Genomic DNA, 21,622 nt, shown 5'->3' on the forward strand with positions numbered 1-21,622 from the left:
GGTTTTAAATATGCATGCAAATTTCATCAGGTCATTTAGATGGAGTCCGTTTTATTTGTGCGTGTCAGCACCGCCCTCAGCCTGGTATCGCTTTTCATATGCAGGCCATAAAAAATCACAAATTATTTTTGCTTGTCAGTCGGTGTGATTCGCTGTAATGCAGATTCACCCTAAGCGATAATGATGCTGACATTTGCATTCTGTAGGAGAAGCATCTCTCTGCACTGCTACAAGAATTATACAGTTAGAGTGTGTGTGTGTGTGTGTGTTCATGTCTTTCTTTTTTTAATCTCTCTTGTTCTCAAGATTAAAGAAGCTTTGCTATGATAAAAAAGTGTTTAGATGGCCATAGCACTGAAGAAAAATCAGTGGTATTATTTCAGTTTAAATCTATTTATGCATTTATTTTATATATAATTTAATTATGTATACATTTAAAACTGTAAAACAGAAACAGTAATGATGTAAAAAAAATATTTTAATATTTAAAGGTGCCTTATGTAAAAATAAATAAATTCATACTCCACATTCCATACCAGATGGGGGCAGTATACCTCCAGAAAGTGAGTTGGTCTACTCTAGAGTATGAATATCTTCAAGCTACTCCCCTTCACCTTTACCAGTGAATATGTTCATATTCGTTTTGTTCATATTACATTTTTATTGTTAGTTTGAATTACATTAATTTGACAGACAGCATTCGCTGATGTTGACCAAGCTAGCGCCAACGTAACCAGAGCTTCCAACTCTCACGCATTAACCGTGAGACACTCTACTAGCTAATAGTAAAAAAATCACGAACACTGAAAGATACAGTAACGTTAGGCTACAACTTACCAAAATGTATTCCTCATACATAATATCGACCAATCAGTGTTTTTTATCATCGTGAAGAGGTCAATAACACAGCTGGAGAACAATTATGTCAGATTTACCTCAGGAAAGCCATTTAATATACATAATATAGGTCACGTAGTTGGCAAGAAAAAAAGAGCAATAGAGATTGTGCTATGTGTACTATATTACAATACTGTATTTATGAACGTTATATACGTTTATCGAACAGCCTTCGATACATTTCTATGTTATAACTTCCCGAAAATCTACACAAACATATAAAACAAACTTCTAACGAAATACTAACAGCATCTTACTTACCAATCCAAACGAAATGTTGCAAGTTCGAAGTCAAACCTCATTTTTTTCATGTCCATTAGTTGTCTCCAGCGATGGAAAGCAGTGCCAATGTTTACTCTGGTTCTGTTCCTTTTTTATCATATTTTATTTGAATGTAGTAGTGGGCTGTAGGCTACTTTCCACACGATTGACATCAGGTTCAAGTACGCCCACAAGCCGTGCGAGTTATTCGTGTATTGCATGTTTGGCTGGTGGTTATGTTGCCGGCATACCGCCTCCCATGGCCGAAACTGGTATTACGACACCTGTCGGGCCGTGGCTATTAATGCTAATGCTAATTGAGGTTGATATCCAGGCGGGAAGGAAGTCGACCGGAAGTTGAAGTCAGCCGGGTGCCGACATCTTGTAGCAGAACTTCACTTGCGTTAGCATCCCATTGACTCCCATTCATTTTGGCGTCACTTTGACAGCGAATAACTTTACATCTGAGGCGTTTAAAGACTCCATTTGTCCATTATTTATTTCTAAAGATACACGACAATGTATAAAATGCTCCATTACCTTGTAGCTTATGTTATGGACCCGTAGAAGCAGTTTTTGTAAAAGTAGGCTAACGATTGCGTCATAACCACGCGACTCTCTGTCGCACACTAGAGAGATTACCGTATAGACGGGAGGAGAAGCTCGCGGGCAATCGGGGGGACGTGGAGGCAAAATGACAATATAATTAATCAGAATACCTAGCAAAAGTTTCTCCTGCTCCAAGCTTATGGACAGCTCCTACTCACACTCTCCGTCTCTGCAAGATTCGGAAGGGTAATATTCAGATTTCTCTTGGCACAGCTACTAGAAGACAGACGGGTTGCTCACGTGGTCCGTGTAACGCTTTGCTCGGTTTGAGTCTGCGCGTCAGGAAAGGAAGTGCTAAGAAATCGCTGAAAATGGGCTTCACTTGTCTCAATTGAGTTCCAATGGGGTCGCTGTGTCCATTTCTTTTACTGTCTATGTTGATATCTCTGCAGCACTATAACTTGACATTTTTTTAATGACATCATCGCCCTTATTTCTTCTCATTCTTTTGATGCATGTAGCTCATTTTTTGGATATTTTTACCTCAATTTTTACATAAGGCACCTTTAAATCGTATATCTTAGTTTTTTGGCATTTCAGTAATACTTATTGATTGATTGAATCTTAATCGTCTTAAAAATATTTTCTTATTTAGGAAGTATATTTAAATTTAGTATTCATTTATTTTCAATACAACTATTTTATATATATATATATATATATATATATATATATATATATATATATATATAATATTATTATTATTATTATTATTATTATTATTATTATTATTATTATTTTTATTATTTATTTATTTATTTATTTATTTATTTATTTATTTATTTATTTATTTTATATATTTTTTAAAATATGAATAAATGTAAAAAACTGTAAAACAAAAATCAATACAATGTATAAATATTTTAAAATTTAAATCATATATCTTAGTTTTTTGGCTTTATAATAATACTTAATTTTATTAATTGTCATGAAAATTTTCATGAAAAAAAAAAATCTTAAAGATAGCCTCAGCCTCAAATATTTTCTCATGCATTAAATATTTATAAATCTAGTTCTATAGTAAAATATGATCGGGACATGTCCTTGACAGGTTTTGTGAGATTCACCCACGCATATAAACGATAAATGTGTTGTGTGAGTGTGATTGCAGCTGATGGTCTGTGATGCTGCTGTTTTCTTCCAGCATCAGTGTGTCTCATTGTCCATCACCAGAGACACACGCTACTGAGCAGTGATGCCAGAACACAAGATATGAATGATAGATGCGCTTGTCTGACACGTTCATACAAGGCTGTTGCTTCATTTAGACATTATGCCACAGGAGCTCAAGCATGGGAAGTGTTTTCTCACTGATGGCCGTTTGCATGATTATTGATAGATTAGGCTAAACGGATGATGTTTGTGTGATTCTGGTGTGTGTGTGTGTGTGTGTGTGCATTGATTATTGATTGTTCCTCATGTTGTTTGTTCAGATATGGATATGGAGACCTCCAGCCAGACCTCTATAAGAGCTGCGGCAAACCCAGAAGACTCGCCGGCAACAACACACAGCAAGAGCGGTAAGACAACACTCAGGTTTATCAATGACAGAAAGCCTCGAGCTGATCAACAAGCTCATATTTTCAGTCAAATATGGTAACAATTGGATTGGATATTACGTTGGCATTGGCTCAAATTAAGTATGACATTGCAAAACATCTTTTATCTGCCATTTTTGTTAAATAACTTTAATTTACTTTAATTTATTTAATTTACATGGAACCTGGGGAAAATTAAATGTAGGAAAAAAATAAAACGGATATCATAAGACCATAAAAATATTTTTTTTGTTAAACTTTTAATAAATTAATTATACATGCTTTTTGATTTATCAGAATTTTATTTAACCAGTTAAACAGAATCCCAGAAAATTTTAATTGAATTCGCGAAAAAATTAACACAAGACAAGAAAAAAAGACAAATAAGAGCAAGCCCTGAGTTCTAGCAAAACAGTATTCCGGTATGATCAAGATGACAAGCTCTCTTATCAGTGCACTCAGCGGACACACACACACACACACACAGCTTATTAACAGAGCATCAGTATGACGCTTTGTAAATGTTGAGTTCAGGCGTCTCACGCACTGACAGTTGGAAGGAAAACATAAAGTTCTGCTTTATAAACGAACACGAACAACTAAACGGACTGATGACCTCTTGCTCTCGTTTAGCCTGTGCGATCTGAGAGATTCATCAGAGAGATTGTGTCCTTTTCCTAAACACATTATATGCGGGGTGGATGTCAGATTACCCTGACCACAAGAATAATATGCAAATTTATAAATTGCGATTTGTGATGCTTTTTTTTTTTTTTTACGTCTACTCTTTGTTCTCTCTCATAAGAAATGCCAAGAGAGAATCTTGCATTTTTCCACCATGTAATTACTAGAGGTTTCTTCCTCACTGATGAATTATGTATCTGAATCTCTCTTTTTTTTTCTTCTTTTTTTTTTACACACAAAAACAATCATACTCCTGTTTTGACCAAAGTAATGAGTTCTGTGTGTGTGTGTATTAGAGCTGATATATTGATAATGATCAATTTCACTCAATCACAAAGAAAAATTCATCCTGAACTGCTTGACAAAAATCACTCTGTTCAGATTTTGCCAGTCTTGGAAAAAAAATTCAGAGAAAATGTAAAAATCTCCATTGACAAAAGTTGCCAACCACATTTGCATATTGAATAATTGAGTCTTCCTGGCATAATTTATGATATATATATATATATATGGTTATATAAATTGACAGAAAAATCTCATGAGCCCAACAAAATAACAAATGCTACACTTGAGCTAATCATATTTATAACCTTTAAAATTGTGTACTATATTGAATCTGAGGATATGAAAAAAACTTGAACAACATGTGGGTCAATTATGACTAAATGTTTAATTTTGGCTGAATTATTCCTGTGATTTTTGTGAAAGATGATTTGTGGGAAAGCAAATACTTGCACATACTTGGGGTTGCACTTAAAAAAAAAAAAAATGTAAAAAAAATTAAACTTGCCACTTTGCGGGTCAGTTTTGATTATTCCACTGCTTGGAGTGCATTAATATTTAAAGGTTGTTTGCAGATGTCTTTGCCTCTTGCAGTGGAGATGAGGGGGGGAAGTGGGGAGGGAATCAGCCTTTCAGACGTTTTTTCCAGCCATTTATTTTCACCGCCTCTTCCTGTATCGACAGGCCGGGCCTCAAAGGAGCTGACGTTAAATATGCAGCTCATTAGAATGAGATTCAAAGCAAAGATGTGCTTTTTTTTGCATGTAAGCGGCCATCACAGCAGCTCGGGGGACGAGGCCCTTTTTTGTGTCTCTTGAAGGGAATTTTTCCTGTGTCCAGCTTTTGTGGTCGCTCTCTATTCTCTGCGAATCCCTCAGGAGTTTAGCCGTAAATGACTTCAGGAAAAATGAAAGCCTTCTGCCCATCTAAGCTACGAAGAAAAAGGGAATTCATTGGTTTAGTAAATGTATGAAGGGCTTTTAATTTATGTATGCTATTTATAGAAGTAATGTGCATTACTGAAAAACAGTGACATGAGATATCTGACAGGTTTTTAGTACTTATTATTATTTTTAGTGAAAACAATAAAAAAAAAAATTTTCTCTGTTATATTTTTTTTAAATAACATCATGTTCTTTTAAATCTACAGAAATTACTGTGAATAGTCTTTCTCTGACAGGCTTTATGTATCCGACTGTTACACATGCATGAGGTATTTTATGATTTCTCTCCTCAGGTCATTTATTCCGAATGGTTGGCAATCAGGGCTTGGGAATTTCTTCAGTTTCCGGTGCCTTTCCCATGATCAATCACCCAGCCTTCAGTCTGCACTCCTCTTCTCCTGTCCGATCTGATTTCGGAGGTCTGGGAACTCTGGGAATGTCGGCCGCTTTGGCTGCCCACTCTCAGCTCGGCGCTTTGCCAGGTATGTTGGTCATTAGCTTCAGGTGAAATGATGCTAGTATGTGTCTGTTAGAGCTTCACGATTAATCGTTAAAAGATCACAATTCAAACACCAATGGGATCTTCTTCCTTAAAGACAATGATTCGCCTGCTGATCTACTGGGATTTTCACTCATGACCATCTCTAGGGTTTACAGAGAATGATCTGAAAAAGAGAAAATATCTAGTGAGTTCTGTGGGAGAAAATGCCTTGTTAATGCCGGAGGTCAGAGGAGAATGAGCAGACTGGTTAAAGCTGACAGAAAGGCAACAAGAACTCAAATAAGCACTTGTTAGAACAAGAAGAGCATCTCTGAACGAACAACACATCAAACCTTGAAGCAGAGTGACTACAGCAGCAGAAGAACTGGAAACTGAGGCTTCAATTCACACAGGCTCACCAAAACTGGACAATAGAAGACTGGAAAAACGTTGCCTGGTCTGACGAGTGTCGATTTCTGCTGCGACATTCAGATGGTCGGGTCAGAATTTGGCGTAAACAACATGAAAGCATGGATCCATCCTGCCTTGTATCAGAAGTTCAGGCTGCTGCTGGTGTAGTGGTGTGGTATATATTTTCTTGGCACACTTTGGGCCTCTTAGTACCAATTGAGCATCGAGTATTGTTGCTGACTATGTCCATCCCTTTATGATCACAGTGTTCTTCTGATGGCTTCTTCCAGTAGGATAACACCATGTCACAAAGCTCAAATCATAACATAATAACATAATACTTTGTGTCCCTTTAAGGGAAATTAGTTTTGGGCAAATCATCTCAAACTGGTTTCTTGAACATGACAGTGAGTTCACTAAACTCAGACGGCCTCCACAGTCTCCAGATCTCAGTCCAGTAGAGCAGCTTTGGGATGTTGAGGAACAGGAGATTCACATCATGGATGTTCAGCTGACAAATCTGCAGCAACTGTGTGATGCGATCATGTCCATATTGACCAAAATCTCTGAGGAATGTTTCCAGTGCCTTGTTGAATCTATGCCAAAGAATTAATGCAGTTCTGAAGGCTAAAGGGGGTCCAGCCCGGTACTAGCAAGGTCTACCTAATAAAGTGGCCACAAGCAACACAACAAATACTACCATGAAGTATAAATATTTCTAAGTTTAAATGTTAATATGTAAATATGTTGCTTTAAAAAATGTGGAAAATGCTTAAAAATAATGTCACAATGTAATTTTTTACAAATGTTATGTGAACTGCACATGTTTTTGTGAGCACATGGGCAATATGCATCACCTTTATAGTGCTTTCCATCAGTCCTGCGGTCCACACTGAGGCCATGACATTTATGAAAGCCTGAATGCTTCGGGTCAGAGCTTTGCTTTAACCTCCTGAAGCGCTTTCAGCCCCTCACAGACTTTAAACGCTTCACGACACGCAGTATTTCTTTCTTAGCAGGAGCAGATGAGCAGGACTGTTGCTGTAAAAGAGATCGGGATTAAACCGATCTCTTTATTAAAAACTGAACCTTTAAAATAGATCTAAAGTGATGCTTTTAAGGGTGTTACTTATATTTAATATGATGCTAATTGTTGTGTAGGACATGCTGTACTATTTGTCATAAAGTGCATGTTTACAAGAACCATGTAACCACTTTTGGAGAAAATATCATGTGATGTCTGCTTTTAGATTCACCATCTTCAGTATGTTTAGACTGAATGAAAACACACAACAGAGGCCTGTAATCACAAGATGGATTTTCTGTATCTCTGAATCATTTAGCATCACTCCTGAATGAAGTCAGCAGCTGTTTGTATAGATTTGTTTGCTCACTGAGGATTTATGAGCTAGTTTGTTTGTGGTTATGGCACACGTGAGGATAAATTAAAGCTATTTTTGTGCTGTTTTATGGACACTTCAAGCAAAGGTGGGGTGCCGTGTTATTGATATTGAGAATGAAGACAATATACAGAAACAGCACTTTTTGGCTTTAACACGATGCAAATAAAATGAGAATCTTTGAATGCTGGCGACAAATTTTTGCCTGAAAGTTTCAGAAAAAAGAAGGCTATTTAAGCCTTTATGCAGTTTAAGGAGAGAGTCTCACACACATCCTATGAAATGTTAAATTGTATGTGCTCCTCTGTGTCTCCTCAGATTGGTGGCGTTCTGTAGACGCTCAGGGTCAAGGGGCAGCGGCCTTTTTTCCTCATCTTCTGGGTCTGCCGGCATTATTCAGCACTTCGTCGCTGAACCATGAGCAAACCCTCCTCCAGTCTCACACTCCCCGACGCACTCCTGCCAAAGGTGTATTAACTACCCCTCATAAATTGTATTAAATGTATTAATTGCCATCATATATATACCTTGATGGCATCATTGTGCTCCAATCATGAAGGCTGATCCATAATGGTGAACGTGATTTCACCAAGTACCACATGTTCCTGGATCAACATCTTTGTTGATCCTGGAACAACTTTCCAATCAACCAATCAGATTTGAGGGACAAGTTTACAGTTTATGTCAAGTTTAGGCTTAGACCCAGGGTGAGGTGCTTCTACATCAGTGTTATTCACCTATCATATCCCTCTGATTTTAGGAAAAAGTTATGGGTAGGGTTAGGTTTAGGCGTAGGGATAGGGATAGGGTAAGCACTAAATGGGACAGGAATGTTATTCCAGGATCAACAAAATATGTTGATCCAGGAACATGTCTTATTTGGCAAAATCACGGTTACCGATCCATAATATAGGCAATATAAACAGGAGTGCACATAACTTTTTTGGTCTGGTTCTCAAGGGAGCACCTGGAGATACTGCTGGTACTCACTCTTATCTTACAATCCTATAATTGTGTGTGTGTGTGTGTGTCCGTTCAAGCGCAAGTAAACGCGAAAGAGAAATCAAACTCTCTCTCTCTCTCTCTCTCTCTCTCTCTCTCTCTCTCTCTCTCTCTCTCTCTCTCTCTCTCTCTCTCTCTCTCTCTCTCTCTCTCTCTCTCTCTCTCTCTCTCTCTCTCTCTCTCTCTCTCTCTCTCTCTCTCTCTCTCTCTCTCTCTCTCTCTCTCTCTCTCTCTCTCTCTCTCTCTCTCTGAGGCTGTGCACACAGATAACATCGTGCAAGTTGTGGTTTAAAATTGTTTAAATTGGCAAGACAAAACACATCCAAATGATAAACTTTCCCTCTATGATGGTTAAACTTTGCAGTTAATCCTCGAATCACATGCGTGCCGAACCGTGGGGCCTGGCCCATACGGATCACGGATCAACTGCGATCCGTCGCACCCCTAATAATTAATGAACACACTTATCATCATGATCTTACCAGAGATGGAGAATAATCAGACTCCAGTAAGTAAACGTGTCCCTGTCCCCAAAAATGTTGGAACTCAAAAGCGCTTCCCTCCACGTTTTCTGCTGCATAATCGTTTATTTTCACCACGCATGTGCACCAGTTATGTGCACCCCTAATATAAATATCCTGCCCTTTAATAATGACAATTTTCTCCAAATACGAAGGAAGAATTGCGTTTATCCTTCTAAAATTCACAGTAGCAGAAATTCTAAATATCCTTAGGAATTAACCCTTCTATATTTACATGAATTTACTGTTTATTTTACCTCTAATAAAATATATGAAGTCAAGTCTGCTGGCATGCTCATGTTCTGATGTGAGATGCCATATGCCTGTCTTGTCATGTTGCTGAATTGTTTGTATTCACTTCAGTTTTTTTTTTGCTTTCTATTTAATTGTCTCCTGGACATAAATTCATTTCTGGATTGTTTGCTTTATTTGATGTGCAAAAAGCATACAACTTTTACAGCACCTTTTTAATCATGTTTTTCCTTTTTAATAAGTGGGTAACTGTGGTAAACAAGATTAGTTTTCCTCCACACTAATCCTCATCTGCAGGATATGACATGTGTCTACGTTCAAGTATTTACTGTGAATCTCTGTCTAGCCTCAGGACTGAAACAGTCTGCTGATGTTTAGAGTATTTAACATATACCCTGTGACTGTGACATGTTAATAAACACATTTATCTATCATATATTATCTATCTATTTACACCTCTACTGAAAATAATCCTCACTGATTTCACAGGCATCTCGCATTCACTGTTGTTAGATGACATGAGCTCGGTATTTGGTATATAACCAAAAAATATTTTCAGTTTAATCTAGTTTACTGTACAGTCACACTGTAACTGAAGATTTGTTTGTTTCATACATGATATCAGGGCTGAATGGCTCCGTCAATGGAAGAACAAACTCGACCTTGGCCTCCACACCCTCTCCAGCCCTCAAACCTCCAGTTCAGACCAAAAGCCTGAAAACCAGCCCAAAACCAGCACTGAACCAGCTAGAAGAGAAAACTAGGCTCAAAACAAAGGACCAGGTAATGATTACATGACATTTGATCATTATTTACACCATCATGTCATGTTGTATTTTCTAGTGGAACTCAAATGTTTCATTCAGTACATAAGTTGACTTGTGTTAGTAGATAAACTGTTAATATTGTCCTGATATATGCAGTATTTATATCAGTATGCTGTGAAACCACTCACTGCCGTTGACACTTCTTGTCAAAAAAATATCATCCACCTTTTTTGGGACTATTTTTAGTTTGTCATGTCAACTGGAAGGGTGACAGAAAGGACTTGTTTGTGTTTGGCTGGTGCTGTCGACTGACATTGCTCTTCCTGACAGAAGGTTCATAGCAAAGTGCCAGATGACTCCATCAACAGCGACAGCCAATCAGCATCCAGCTCTGACAGCTCAAGCGATGCTCTTAGCAGCTCTGACTCAGACGACTTGGATGATGACGATGACGATGATGATGATGATGATGATGATGATGATGATCAGAGTGATGATAGTGTGGACTCGGAAAAGTGCGGAAAAGATCCGAAAGGTATCCGAAAGGTATGTGTGTCAGTGAAAAACAGTGTTGTTAATTTTATCTAAAGCTTAAACTGTTTAAAAAAAAAAGTAATTAATTGAAATGGATATAAGTGAAATAAAATAGGTTAAGTTGAAGTATTGTAATGAATTAATTAAAACTGAAATAAAAAATGTGTAACACTTTACAATAAAGTTCTGTTTGTTAACATTAGTTAACAACTAAAATACTTCTAAAACATTTATTCATCTTAGTTGTTAGAGATGCACCGATATGAACATTTTGGCTGATACCGATAACCGATAATTCTTTATATTTGAAAGCCGATAACCGATATATTGGCCGATAAATCTAAATCCAAATTTTTTCATAATTTTTAAGAGCCTGATTACAAAAACAAAAGTCTTACCATTAAAATCCATGTCCCAAACATACAATTATAATGATGTTGTCATTATAATTATGTAGCCGATATGACAGACTTGCTCTGTGCATTAACTGTATTTTCCTTTTTTGAAGTGATTCCAATCATATTTTAAGCAATTCAAAACCATCTGAAGTGTCTCAGCTGAAGGAAATAATCCATTATTTATCGGCTTTAATATATTTGACAAATTTTCTTATTCGGCCGATAACGATAACATAAAAAAATATCATATATCGGCCGATAACGATATGGTGGCCGATATATTGTGCATCACTATTAGTTGTTAATTTCAACATTTACTAATACATTATTAAATTGCTCATAATTGCTCATATTATTTAATGCATCTGAGAAAACATGAACTAACAATGAACAGCATTATTTGTATTAACTAACATGAACTAAGATAAATACTTTAACTGCATACTGCTTTGCTCATTGTTAGTTAATGTTAACTAATGGGAGCTTATTGTAAAGTGTTACCAACAAATTACAGATACATAGAAATTTCATCTATTTATTCATCAATTTCAAAAAATTGTCATCTTTGTATTTAGGTTCACGTTTTAAACCATTTATACAATTTAGGCCTTTTATATCATAAAAAACTGGTAGTATGCTATTCTGAAGATAGCCTTTGATTTAGTAGACATTTAAGGTGCTCTAAGCGATGTTGGGTGACGTCACTTCTTGTTGACGTTCGAAATATTGTCAAACAAAATGGAGGCTAGCTCGACCCTCCCTCCTCCTCATCCCGTCCCCTCCCCCTCCCTTCCGTGCTGAACCATTTAGAAAAACCAAACTGGATTTACCCTCCTGTCCAGCAAAAACAGAGCCACCTGAATGTCGGATCGGAAGCCCTTCTGCCGGTGGAGTTATCGCCACCTTTTGAACGCTTTTCCGATGTAAATTCGGGACTCCGCGTGTTCCTTCTCCTTTTCCCTCTTCTTTGTTATTTGTTCATCGGAACGTCATCTCTTTGGTCGTGTGTCGGCCATATCAACATACTAAAGAATATAAAATTTTAACATTAGTTGTTGTCGTTGTCTAGGACATCTCTCCTCTAGCTAACTTCCCTCTTCATGCTTCTCTCTCCTCCACTCCCCTCACACCCCCCTTCATGTGCACTAACCCCCCACCCCCCACCCCCAAATCATTCTTGTCGGTGATTGGCTGGTCCAGGCTGGGCCAGTTTGTTTTTGTTGCCGTTTGTGGAGCCTGTGGTGTCTACAGAGACTGCAGTGTGTTCAGGGGACAGGCATCTAGCGGATAGTGAGGAGATGTTTGCTGTATGTGACAAAAAATGTTTCGGCCTAAAAAACGCGTGACATCGCTTAGAGCACCTTTAATAAGAAATATTATTATAAAAAATGTTATTGCAAAATATGAAGTTAATAACTTATTTATAGGTTATTTCACTCTCGTCCCAGTCGCCATCACACATCCAGGCCTCCAGGCCCGCGGAGGAGCCCAGCAAACAAACCAGTGTCATCCAGACTGGAGGTCTAGCAGAGAACGCAAAACCTCTTGCGTTAGTCACACAGCGGCGCAGAGACCGGGACGCACCGTCCCATAAAGACCTGCCTCTGTCCTTCCCGAAAACCGCCTCGCACTCATCCTCTCCAAAACCCCCTTCCCTCACCCCATCGCCGAAGCCTCTGTCTCAGGCTTTTTCTCCCACACCGATCTCCTCGAAATCCAGTCTGAAGACGTGCAGGAATTACCTCGACCAGACCCTGCTGACCATCAACAACAGCAGCAAACTCAAACAGGTAACGCTCACTTTATCAAAACACAAGAATCTTTTCCTTTTATTATTGAAAGTTGAAAGAACTTTTTTTTCAGCAAAGATGTATTAAATTGATCAGAAGGGACAGTAAAGGCATTTATAATAATAATTTAAAAAGTTTCTATTTCAAATAAATGCTGTTCTTTTGAAATTTCTATTCATCAAAGAAAACAATTGTATCATTAAGCAGCACAACTATTTTCAACATTGATAAAAATCAGAAATGTTATTTGAGCATCAAATCATCATATTGGAATGATTTCTGAAGGATCATGTGACACTGAAGACTGGAGTAATGATGCTGAAAATTCAGCTTTGCATCACAGGAATAAATTACACTAACATACATTAATATACAAATATTTTTAATAAAAATTGCTTTATTGGCATGACTGTACATAATACATATTGCCAAAGCTTGGAATACATAGAATAATTATAAAGACATAAAAATAATAAAATATTATAACATAACTTAAATTTAAATGTACAAATTAAATTAATTGCAGTAACCAGCTCTTTCTGTGTCTGCCGGTCTCTCTCTCACACACACACACACACACACACACACACACACACACACACACACACACACACACCCTTTGCTCTTGGGGTAACAAGCTCTTTCTGTGTCTGCCGGTCTCTCTCTGACACACACACACACACACCCTTTGCTCTCGGGGTAACCAACTCTTTCTGTGTCTGCCGGTCTCGATGGCTAGGCTGTGTTCACTCAGCCTGTACTTGCTCAGGATCACACACACACACTCACACTCTCTCACATACATACACAGCCTGTACTTGCTCAGGATCACATACACACACACACACACACACACACACACACACACACACACACACACACACAGACACAGCCTGTACTTGCTCAGGATCTGTCTCTGCTTTGTGTCTCTCACACTCTGGAGATATTCTTCCAATTCATAATTTAATTTCAGTAGAATTCTAATTTACTTTGTGTTTTAGTTTCCTGATCCCAATGTTCCAGATATGTATTTTTAGACTGTTTGATAATTTGGTTTATTTTGATGTTAGTGTGAGAAGCAGTGCTGGTCTGAGACTGGTTAGTGTTAGTAGAGTTAGTCCGGTTAGTGAGTCTCAGAACCAGCTGACTGAGGAGACTCTTTTCAGGGTTCAGTTCTTGGGTTTGTAGTGCTTTAAAATGTAGCGATTCTGTGGGACTTGATTTTTAGATGCATCCAGAATTTGAGGGATCTTTTTTGCATATTAAAGGAGAACTCCGGTCAATTTTAACATTGAGCTCATTTTTTGGTAAATTTCAACCTGTTGACTTCAATGGGGCAAGTTTTACAGGTTCACCGTGTTCACTCTGAAGGAATCGCTCACATTGGCTGTGCACTTGTAATGACACATCAAGGATGTTAAGAGGCTAAAAGCAGGTTTAAAACTTGCCCCATTGAAGTCAACAGGGTGCAAATTTTAAAAAGAGGATAACACGGTGTAGGCAACACCGATTTTTGTCGTTGTTCTCTGTATTGACAGCACTCCAAATTTACAAAAAAATGAGCTCAATGTTAAAATTGACCAGAGTTCTCCTTTAACAATCAATGGGAATCGGCCCAGTTCTGCCCTACATGCATTATTGGGTGTTTTCCTTTGTAGTTTTAGAATAATTTTGCAGAATTCTGTGTAGGGCTGTTGGATGTCTGTCCCATCTAGTGTAGCTCTGATCTACACTCACTTCCATACAGCGCAATGGGCTGAATTACACTATCAAAGATTAGTAAGAAAGAAAGAAAGAAAGACACACACACACACACACTTTATGCTTTCAATTCTTTATACATCCTTAATGCATATGAATGGGTTATATTTTAAACTTCGTCCCCATAAACTAACATTACAGTAGGACAGTTTTTTTTTTATAAACCACATGAAAATGTGTTATTACACAATGTAACATTCATTTGAACTAAACACTTGAGCTAATTTTAATCACTTTGAGTTCAATGAGTATAAGATTTTTAACCAATACTGTAATCATTCAACGGACGAAATAATTAACATTAACTCTTTTCTGGGTGAAGAATTCTGTATGTTTGTTGCCAATTCATATTGCACATTGGTTGTTCGAATACATTGATTTTTATAACGTCATAAACTTTACCCGCTACACCACTTTGTAAAAGTTTGTAATATAATCCGTTGTGCCAAATAGAAATCAAATGCTTTTTTGTTATCGACAAAGCATGCAAATATTTTTCTTTCTTACGTGTTTATTGAATCTGACTCTCGCTCAGGACATTGTGTTCGTTAAGGAAGCTTTCAAATCTATTGTTTAAAAACTCCCCGAGATTACTGCTCACAAAAATGCCTCTGAAATTATTAGGGTCCAATTTATTTCCACTCTTATGAATTGGCGTAATAAATCCTTGGCTCCAGATGTCAGGAAAACAGCCTGAACTAAGTATAATGTTGAGTAATTTGACTTAAATTTAACTTACCTTTTTGGCTTTTGAGTTTTTTTGTCAATTCTTCATGTGTAATTTGGGAAGTCAAGTGGATTTTGATTTTTTTAACTGTCTCTTCATAAGTTAGTAGATTTTGTTTGATCGGATTATAATCGTCATTGAGTTGTTTTGATGGGATTTCTTTATATACGTTTTCAAATTTCTTGTATTGGTAGGTCTTGTGGTTTTGTTGTGCTCAGATTATTCCACATATCCCAGAACTGATTCTGATTTATTGAATGTTCTAAATTCTTGTATACTTTTTGGTCAGATGGTGTTGCTTTTTCTGTTACAGCATTTTTTAATATTACCGTTACAGTATTTTGATCAAATAAATGCAGCTTTGTTGAGAATAAGAGACTTCTTTCAAAAACATTCTTACCAACCATTCTTTATCTGTAGTGTATATCATATGCATAATTCAATTCTCAGCTTGACTGTTTATTACGGAAACAATCTTCTATAATATAATAAAAACAATATATTCTAAATATTGTTTTGAATATATTAGTTGCGTATATGTTCCTATACTTGAGCAAATCAAGGCAGTGAGTGAATAAGTCTCAATGAATGACAGATGAAGTAATTGCATCTCACTTCTGCTCTCTTTCCCATCAGCCATCACTACCTCAGAAGTCGATCAAACAAGCCTTTCCTCCACCATTGAGAGATGCACAGGAATCACCATACAGTCCGTTCCTCCCGTCTCTTCCTAATGAGAACCATCATCCCGGCGCGGTGCAAGACGCTCCTCTGGCCCTGACTACCAAACCTCGCTGCCAGAGCGCACGTGTCCCTGATAAACCACTGCTGGGTGCCACCAGCCCCACATACATCACCCCCATCAACCACAACACCCCCATCAACCTCACCACCAGAGAGACCTCACCAGGTCTCTCTCTGAGAACAGGCCGAGGGAAGGGCTGTAAAATGGCGAAGAGAGAGAGACCGTCATTGGTGGAGAACTTCAGGGGGGCGGAGTCTAACCTCCCCGACAGTAAAGACTCTGATGACTCATTAATGGAGGATGAGGATGAAAATGACATTTCAAACGACAGTCTCTCAGGTCAGCGTGATTATTAATCATTCAGATCTGAGGTCGTGTCATGAATTTTTGCGTATCTTTTTAATGAATTATCCCTTTCTTAATGGACCCTGAGCTAACATTTGGTAACTAATGTTAACAACGATTAATATTAGAAATAATATACAGTATTGCTCATTGTTATGTTAGTTAATGCATTAACCAATAGGACCTTACTGTAAAGTATTATCATATTTTGAGATAAAAGTTAATTGTGAAATTATAGTTCATAGTGAAACTATGACATTTCTGTTCAAACTGTTCAAACTCAAAATGTCCTCCTTAGTGGCAAAAAATAATAATCTGTATGCAGTTTAGCCATTGTTTTGTTAAAAATATGGGTACGCACTTTATGGTACAGGTCAAATTGACCCAAATTGGATTCACCAAATAATCATACTAAGAAAAACAATCAGGTAAAAATATACCTTTAACATTAATAGTTCTCACACATTACCTGTTTAGCAACTATTTTTTCACAATCTGCAAATTTTATAAACAGTATTGCAAGTATTTTTTTAAAATATTTGTAGAAATTTTGAACAGAAGTATTGTGGGAAAGTACAAGATCATGGGTTCGATTCACAGTGAAATTGTATGGCAAAAATGTATACCATCAATAGTGTTAATTTCTTCGGATAAAACTATCTGCCAAATGCATAAACATAAACAACCTCAGATGGTAGTTGAGAAACTGACATAAAATACATAAAATAAGCCTGCAAATTCCACAACACATCATGGTGTCAACTTTGCGAGCATGTTCATGATCCCAAATGCTGCTAAAGTGTATTTTTCCATACATTCATACACAAGTAAACAGACTTATATTATTATTATCATTTTGCAGATTCTGACAGTAATTTAGACAGTGATTCTGATGATGAGGATGGCAAGGATGAAGAGATGGACACAGACTCAGAAATGGACAGAACACCGCTCAAACTCAACAAATCCTCAGCGTCTGCACTGGACTCCTCCCACAACACTAGCCCCGCCCCTCTCAATCTACAGGTTCATAAAACACCTGTCACAGCCACGCCAACCATGGTGACCAACTCTGGGAATTCAGCCAATCACAGCCCTCTTTTCTCATCTTACGGTGTGGGTGCACCCCCAGGTATTGTAAACAATTGTTCTTTTGGATATTAACTTGAAATGAAAAATTATCTATTTTCTATATAAATATCTCTATAAAATATTTAATATCTTAACACTGAAACAAAATTGTCCTAATCTTATTGTGTACGTCATTTCACTTTGACTTTAAACCTGCAAGTACACTACCGGTGATAAGTTTGGAATTATTATTATTATTATTATTATTTTTTTAAATGTTTTTGAAAGAAGTCTCTCATGCTCACCGAGGCTGCATTTATTTGATGAAAATACTGTAAAAACAGCAATATTACAATTTGAAATAACTCTTTTCAGTTTGAATACATTTTCAAATGTAATTTATTCTTATGATGCAAATCTGAATTTTCAGCAGCTATTACTCGAGTTTTCAGTGTCACATGTATGAAAAATACATTAAATATGAAGTAGCTGTTCTCAACATTGATAATAATAATCAGAAATGTCACTTGAGCATCAAATCATCATATTAGAATGATTTCTGAAGGATCATGTGACACTGAAGACTGGAGTAATGATGCTGAAAATTCAGCTTTGATCACAGGAATAAATTACATTTCACAATATATTCACATTTCAAATTGTAATAATATTTCACAATATTACTGTTTTTATTGTATTTTTCATCCAATAAATGTAAGAAACGTATTTCTTAAACATGAATGATTCCGAACCTTTGACTGGTAGTGTGTGTGTTTCTTGTGATTTATCTATTTGCTTATCTACCATGTCCCAAGGGAAAAGGAGAAGAGTCACAGATGAACGTGCACTACGGAAACCTCTAGAATTCGGGTGGGTCATGACTGTAAAGCCATATCATGTTACACTTATGATGCATTTCTTTTGATTCATTTACAGGCATTGTATCACTTCTTTTAGGCCTAGATCGTACTCTGACACATACAGCGTTTTAAAGTTGTGTAGAGCAATACACTATAGTGGTGTTATTGTAAACAGTCTTCCACAGTTTCAAGAGAATCTCTGAGTAAGTTAGTTAAAGTCAGCATGTTTATAGCAGCTTCCATTAAACAACAGCACATCTGGTTTAATGACAGACATTTGAAGGACACTCTATCGCCCCCTTTAGTTCAGAGGTGTGTTATTGCCGCAGTAATGCAAGAATCCACATGATGATTGCACACACTTGAGTGAACTACACACATGCATCATTAACAGCCTTTCATCTGCTGCAGCTGGTTCTCTTTATGCCTGGTTCAGATTACACAATTGTTTTGTCTGTTACGATAGTCACTGTGTCAGATTATGTGATTTTGACTCCTAAAATCTTGTCTTGTTGAGGACAAGAAACTTGTCAGAGTACACGTTGCTTTCCGATCAGTCATCGCGTGCCGTATCACACGCACACATATACATACACACGCACGCACTCACTCACTCACTCTCACACACACACACACACACACACACACACACACACACACACACACACACACACACACACACACACACACACACACACACACACACACACACACACACACAACAATCTTGTACATCTATCTTTATGAGGACATTCATTGACACAATGCAATCTCTAGCCGCTTACCCTAACCTTACCCATCACAACTAAGTGCCTAACCCGACCCCTGACCCTAAACCGACCCTTAACCTCATTATAACCGTATCCCTAAAACCAAGTCTTGACCCTCAAACAGGCCTTTAAAGGCTCTCAGAAAGTGAGGACCTGCCAAAATGTCACTTTACTCTCTTTGTCCTCACTCCAATGGTCTAAAACTCAAACTGGTCCTCACAAAGATAGTTGTACAAATACACACACACATACATATACACGTACACACACACACACACACACACACACACACACACACACATACTCTCGCTCACTCTCACACAAACGCGCACACACATGCACAAACTAAAGTGTTACCAATGCAGCTAAAAACACCCTAACTTATTTAACAGAGTTGAAAACATGGTGATGCTAAAGTGTCTAAAAGGAATGGTTGGACAAACAGGTTTTCCTGCCACTTTTAGGGGAATTCAGCCTATAAATGACTGACTTATAGTTGTCTCATTTATGCATGACTTCGCTTTGAGTCTATTGCATGAATTGAAAACTCTTTCTGTTTGCAGATGGCAGAGAGAGACGCGCATCACAAACATGTCTGGGCATTTACGGGGAGAGGTGGCGTACTTTGCTCCGTGTGGCAGAAAGCTCAGACAGTACCCTGATGTCATCAAGGCAAGAGAACTTGTGTTCGACCGGTGTGGGCTTCTTAATGACCGATGCTCCTGCCGCTCTATTAATCTCACGTTCTCACCCCTCACAGTATCTGACCAGAAACGGAATAAGCAACATTACACGTGATCACTTTAGCTTCAGTGCTAAAATAAAGGTTGGCGACTTCTATGAAGCCAGAGATGGACCACAGGTACGCTGTTCCACTGTTTATTATAGTTTTACACGATTGTGAAGAGCAAGTGGAACAAATGTAATTTAATTTCCTTTTTTTGGGGGGAGCAGGGTAACAAAGTAGTGTTATATTAGATAAAATAATATAATAAATAATAAATAAGCCATCTAAGCAGTGATAATAATAATGCAAATAATAATAATAAATAAATAACAAACAATTTTAGATATAATCATTTTATTTACTATTACTACTACTTTTACTAATATTATTATTTAAAAAAAAATATTTATTCTCTAAACAATGTTCTTTTCTTTGGTGTTAAAGTGTTTTAAATATTAATTAAAAAATAAAATAAGCCATCTAAACAATAATGATAATAATAATAACAAATAATTTTAGATATTAGTCTTATTATTATTATTATTATTATTATTATTATCATTTTTATTCTACTATTACAACTGCTTCTACTTATAATAATAATAATAATAATAATAATAATAATAATAATAAATATAATTATAAATCATATTTTATTATAATTTTTTTCTAAAAATAATAATCTGTTCTCTGAACAATCTTGTTGTCTGTTGTGTTAAAGTGTTTTAAATATAAAATAAGAAAATATAATAAAATAAGCCATCTAAGCAATAGTATAATTTCCTCCCTTTATTCCCTAAACTATTTTCTAAATGATGTTGTTGTCTTCTTCAGGGCTTACAGTGGTGCTTAATGAAGGAGGAGGAAGTCATTCCTCGTATCCTAGCGATGGAAGGTCGACGGGGTCGTCTGAAGAATCGTGACTCTTTGAGGACTCCTTCTGCTGACCCGGCTGGCTCTCGGAGGAAAGCCGGAGCGCCTGACGAGAGTGAAGCTGATGTTCTCAGCACCTCTGAGGCCAAACTACTGCGCAAACTGGAGGCTCAGGGTACCGCTCACTCAAATGCACACACACTATTTTAACAATCTAAGCGCATGGTCTAAATCAAGTTCACTTAGGGCGTGTCCAAATCCACTTTTGCTAGTTTAACGACGGGAAAAATGGTCGGTGCTCCCGGCGCATGGTTTAAAAGGGTCGTCCCTATTCTCTTAATGAGTAATGGGTGTGTTTTGGGATTTACGTGCATTAAACCAATCAGTCTCATCTCCTATTCCCTTTAAATGCCAGTTGCGCTCGTGCCATGGCAGATTAGCTATTTACATGACGGATTTTGATAGTGGAAAGACCGAACGCATCTTCAAAGCGCATACGGAACTGTTCGTACGCGAGATAAAAGTGCACACAATAATAATCTTTTACATTGTAATCCTTTTATTTTAAATATTTGGCATGTTTGTGTGCTGCTGTGCATCCCTATGTGTGTAATAAGCAGAGTGTATGCACGTTGTGGACCCGCCTATAGGCGCACATTACTAACACACTCTTTAAATAACAAAAAATTCATAATATTGCGCTAACTTTAGAGCAGGTTTCAGTTGGTCAATGGCTCAGTCTGTTTCAGTTCCTCAAAATAGTAACACACCAACAATGCGCCAGAACACACCTCGTTTTCAGACCAGCACACCCATGGGCGCATAAATGGGCGCAAATGCATTTGCTATTTAAACAACATGGCGCAGGATGTGAAAATGATAACTGCGTCGGGCTGAAACGCCTGCCGCTGCATTGCACCGGGTGTAAGATAGGGCCCATTATCTTATCTGTTTTATGTTATTTCAATTTGA

At 37.3% G+C, this 21,622-nt stretch overlaps 1 protein-coding gene across 14 annotated transcripts in view; it reads left to right on the forward strand.

The window, feature by feature from the left end:
* The window catches only part of baz2bb (bromodomain adjacent to zinc finger domain, 2Bb), a 90,701-nt gene that overhangs the window by 41,510 nt on the left and 27,569 nt on the right, over positions 1–21,622 (forward strand). For 7 of the 14 annotated variants that reach the window (XM_084122369.1, XM_084122370.1, XM_084122360.1 and 4 more), the window contains 12 exons: positions 3,201–3,287; positions 5,509–5,697; positions 7,826–7,975; positions 9,908–10,065; positions 10,380–10,595; positions 12,409–12,771; positions 15,896–16,343; positions 17,212–17,481; positions 18,236–18,290; positions 19,614–19,722; positions 19,811–19,912; positions 20,612–20,825. In XM_084122369.1, the coding sequence (XP_083978495.1) occupies positions 3,203–3,287; positions 5,509–5,697; positions 7,826–7,975; positions 9,908–10,065; positions 10,380–10,595; positions 12,409–12,771; positions 15,896–16,343; positions 17,212–17,481; positions 18,236–18,290; positions 19,614–19,722; positions 19,811–19,912; positions 20,612–20,825 (2,359 nt within the window). In that variant the 5' untranslated portion in view covers positions 3,201–3,202. Of the gene's footprint in view, positions 1–3,200; positions 3,288–5,508; positions 5,698–7,825; positions 7,976–9,907; positions 10,066–10,379; positions 10,596–12,408; positions 12,772–15,895; positions 16,344–17,211; positions 17,482–18,235; positions 18,291–19,613; positions 19,723–19,810; positions 19,913–20,611; positions 20,826–21,622 lie in introns of those variants that run through there. The other 7 variants (XM_084122372.1, XM_084122368.1, XM_084122373.1 and 4 more) reach the window with 5 other exon arrangements.

This window comes from Abramis brama, assembly GCF_963993115.1.
Source record: "Abramis brama genome assembly, chromosome: 8".
Lineage (NCBI taxonomy): Eukaryota > Metazoa > Chordata > Actinopteri > Cypriniformes > Leuciscidae > Abramis > Abramis brama.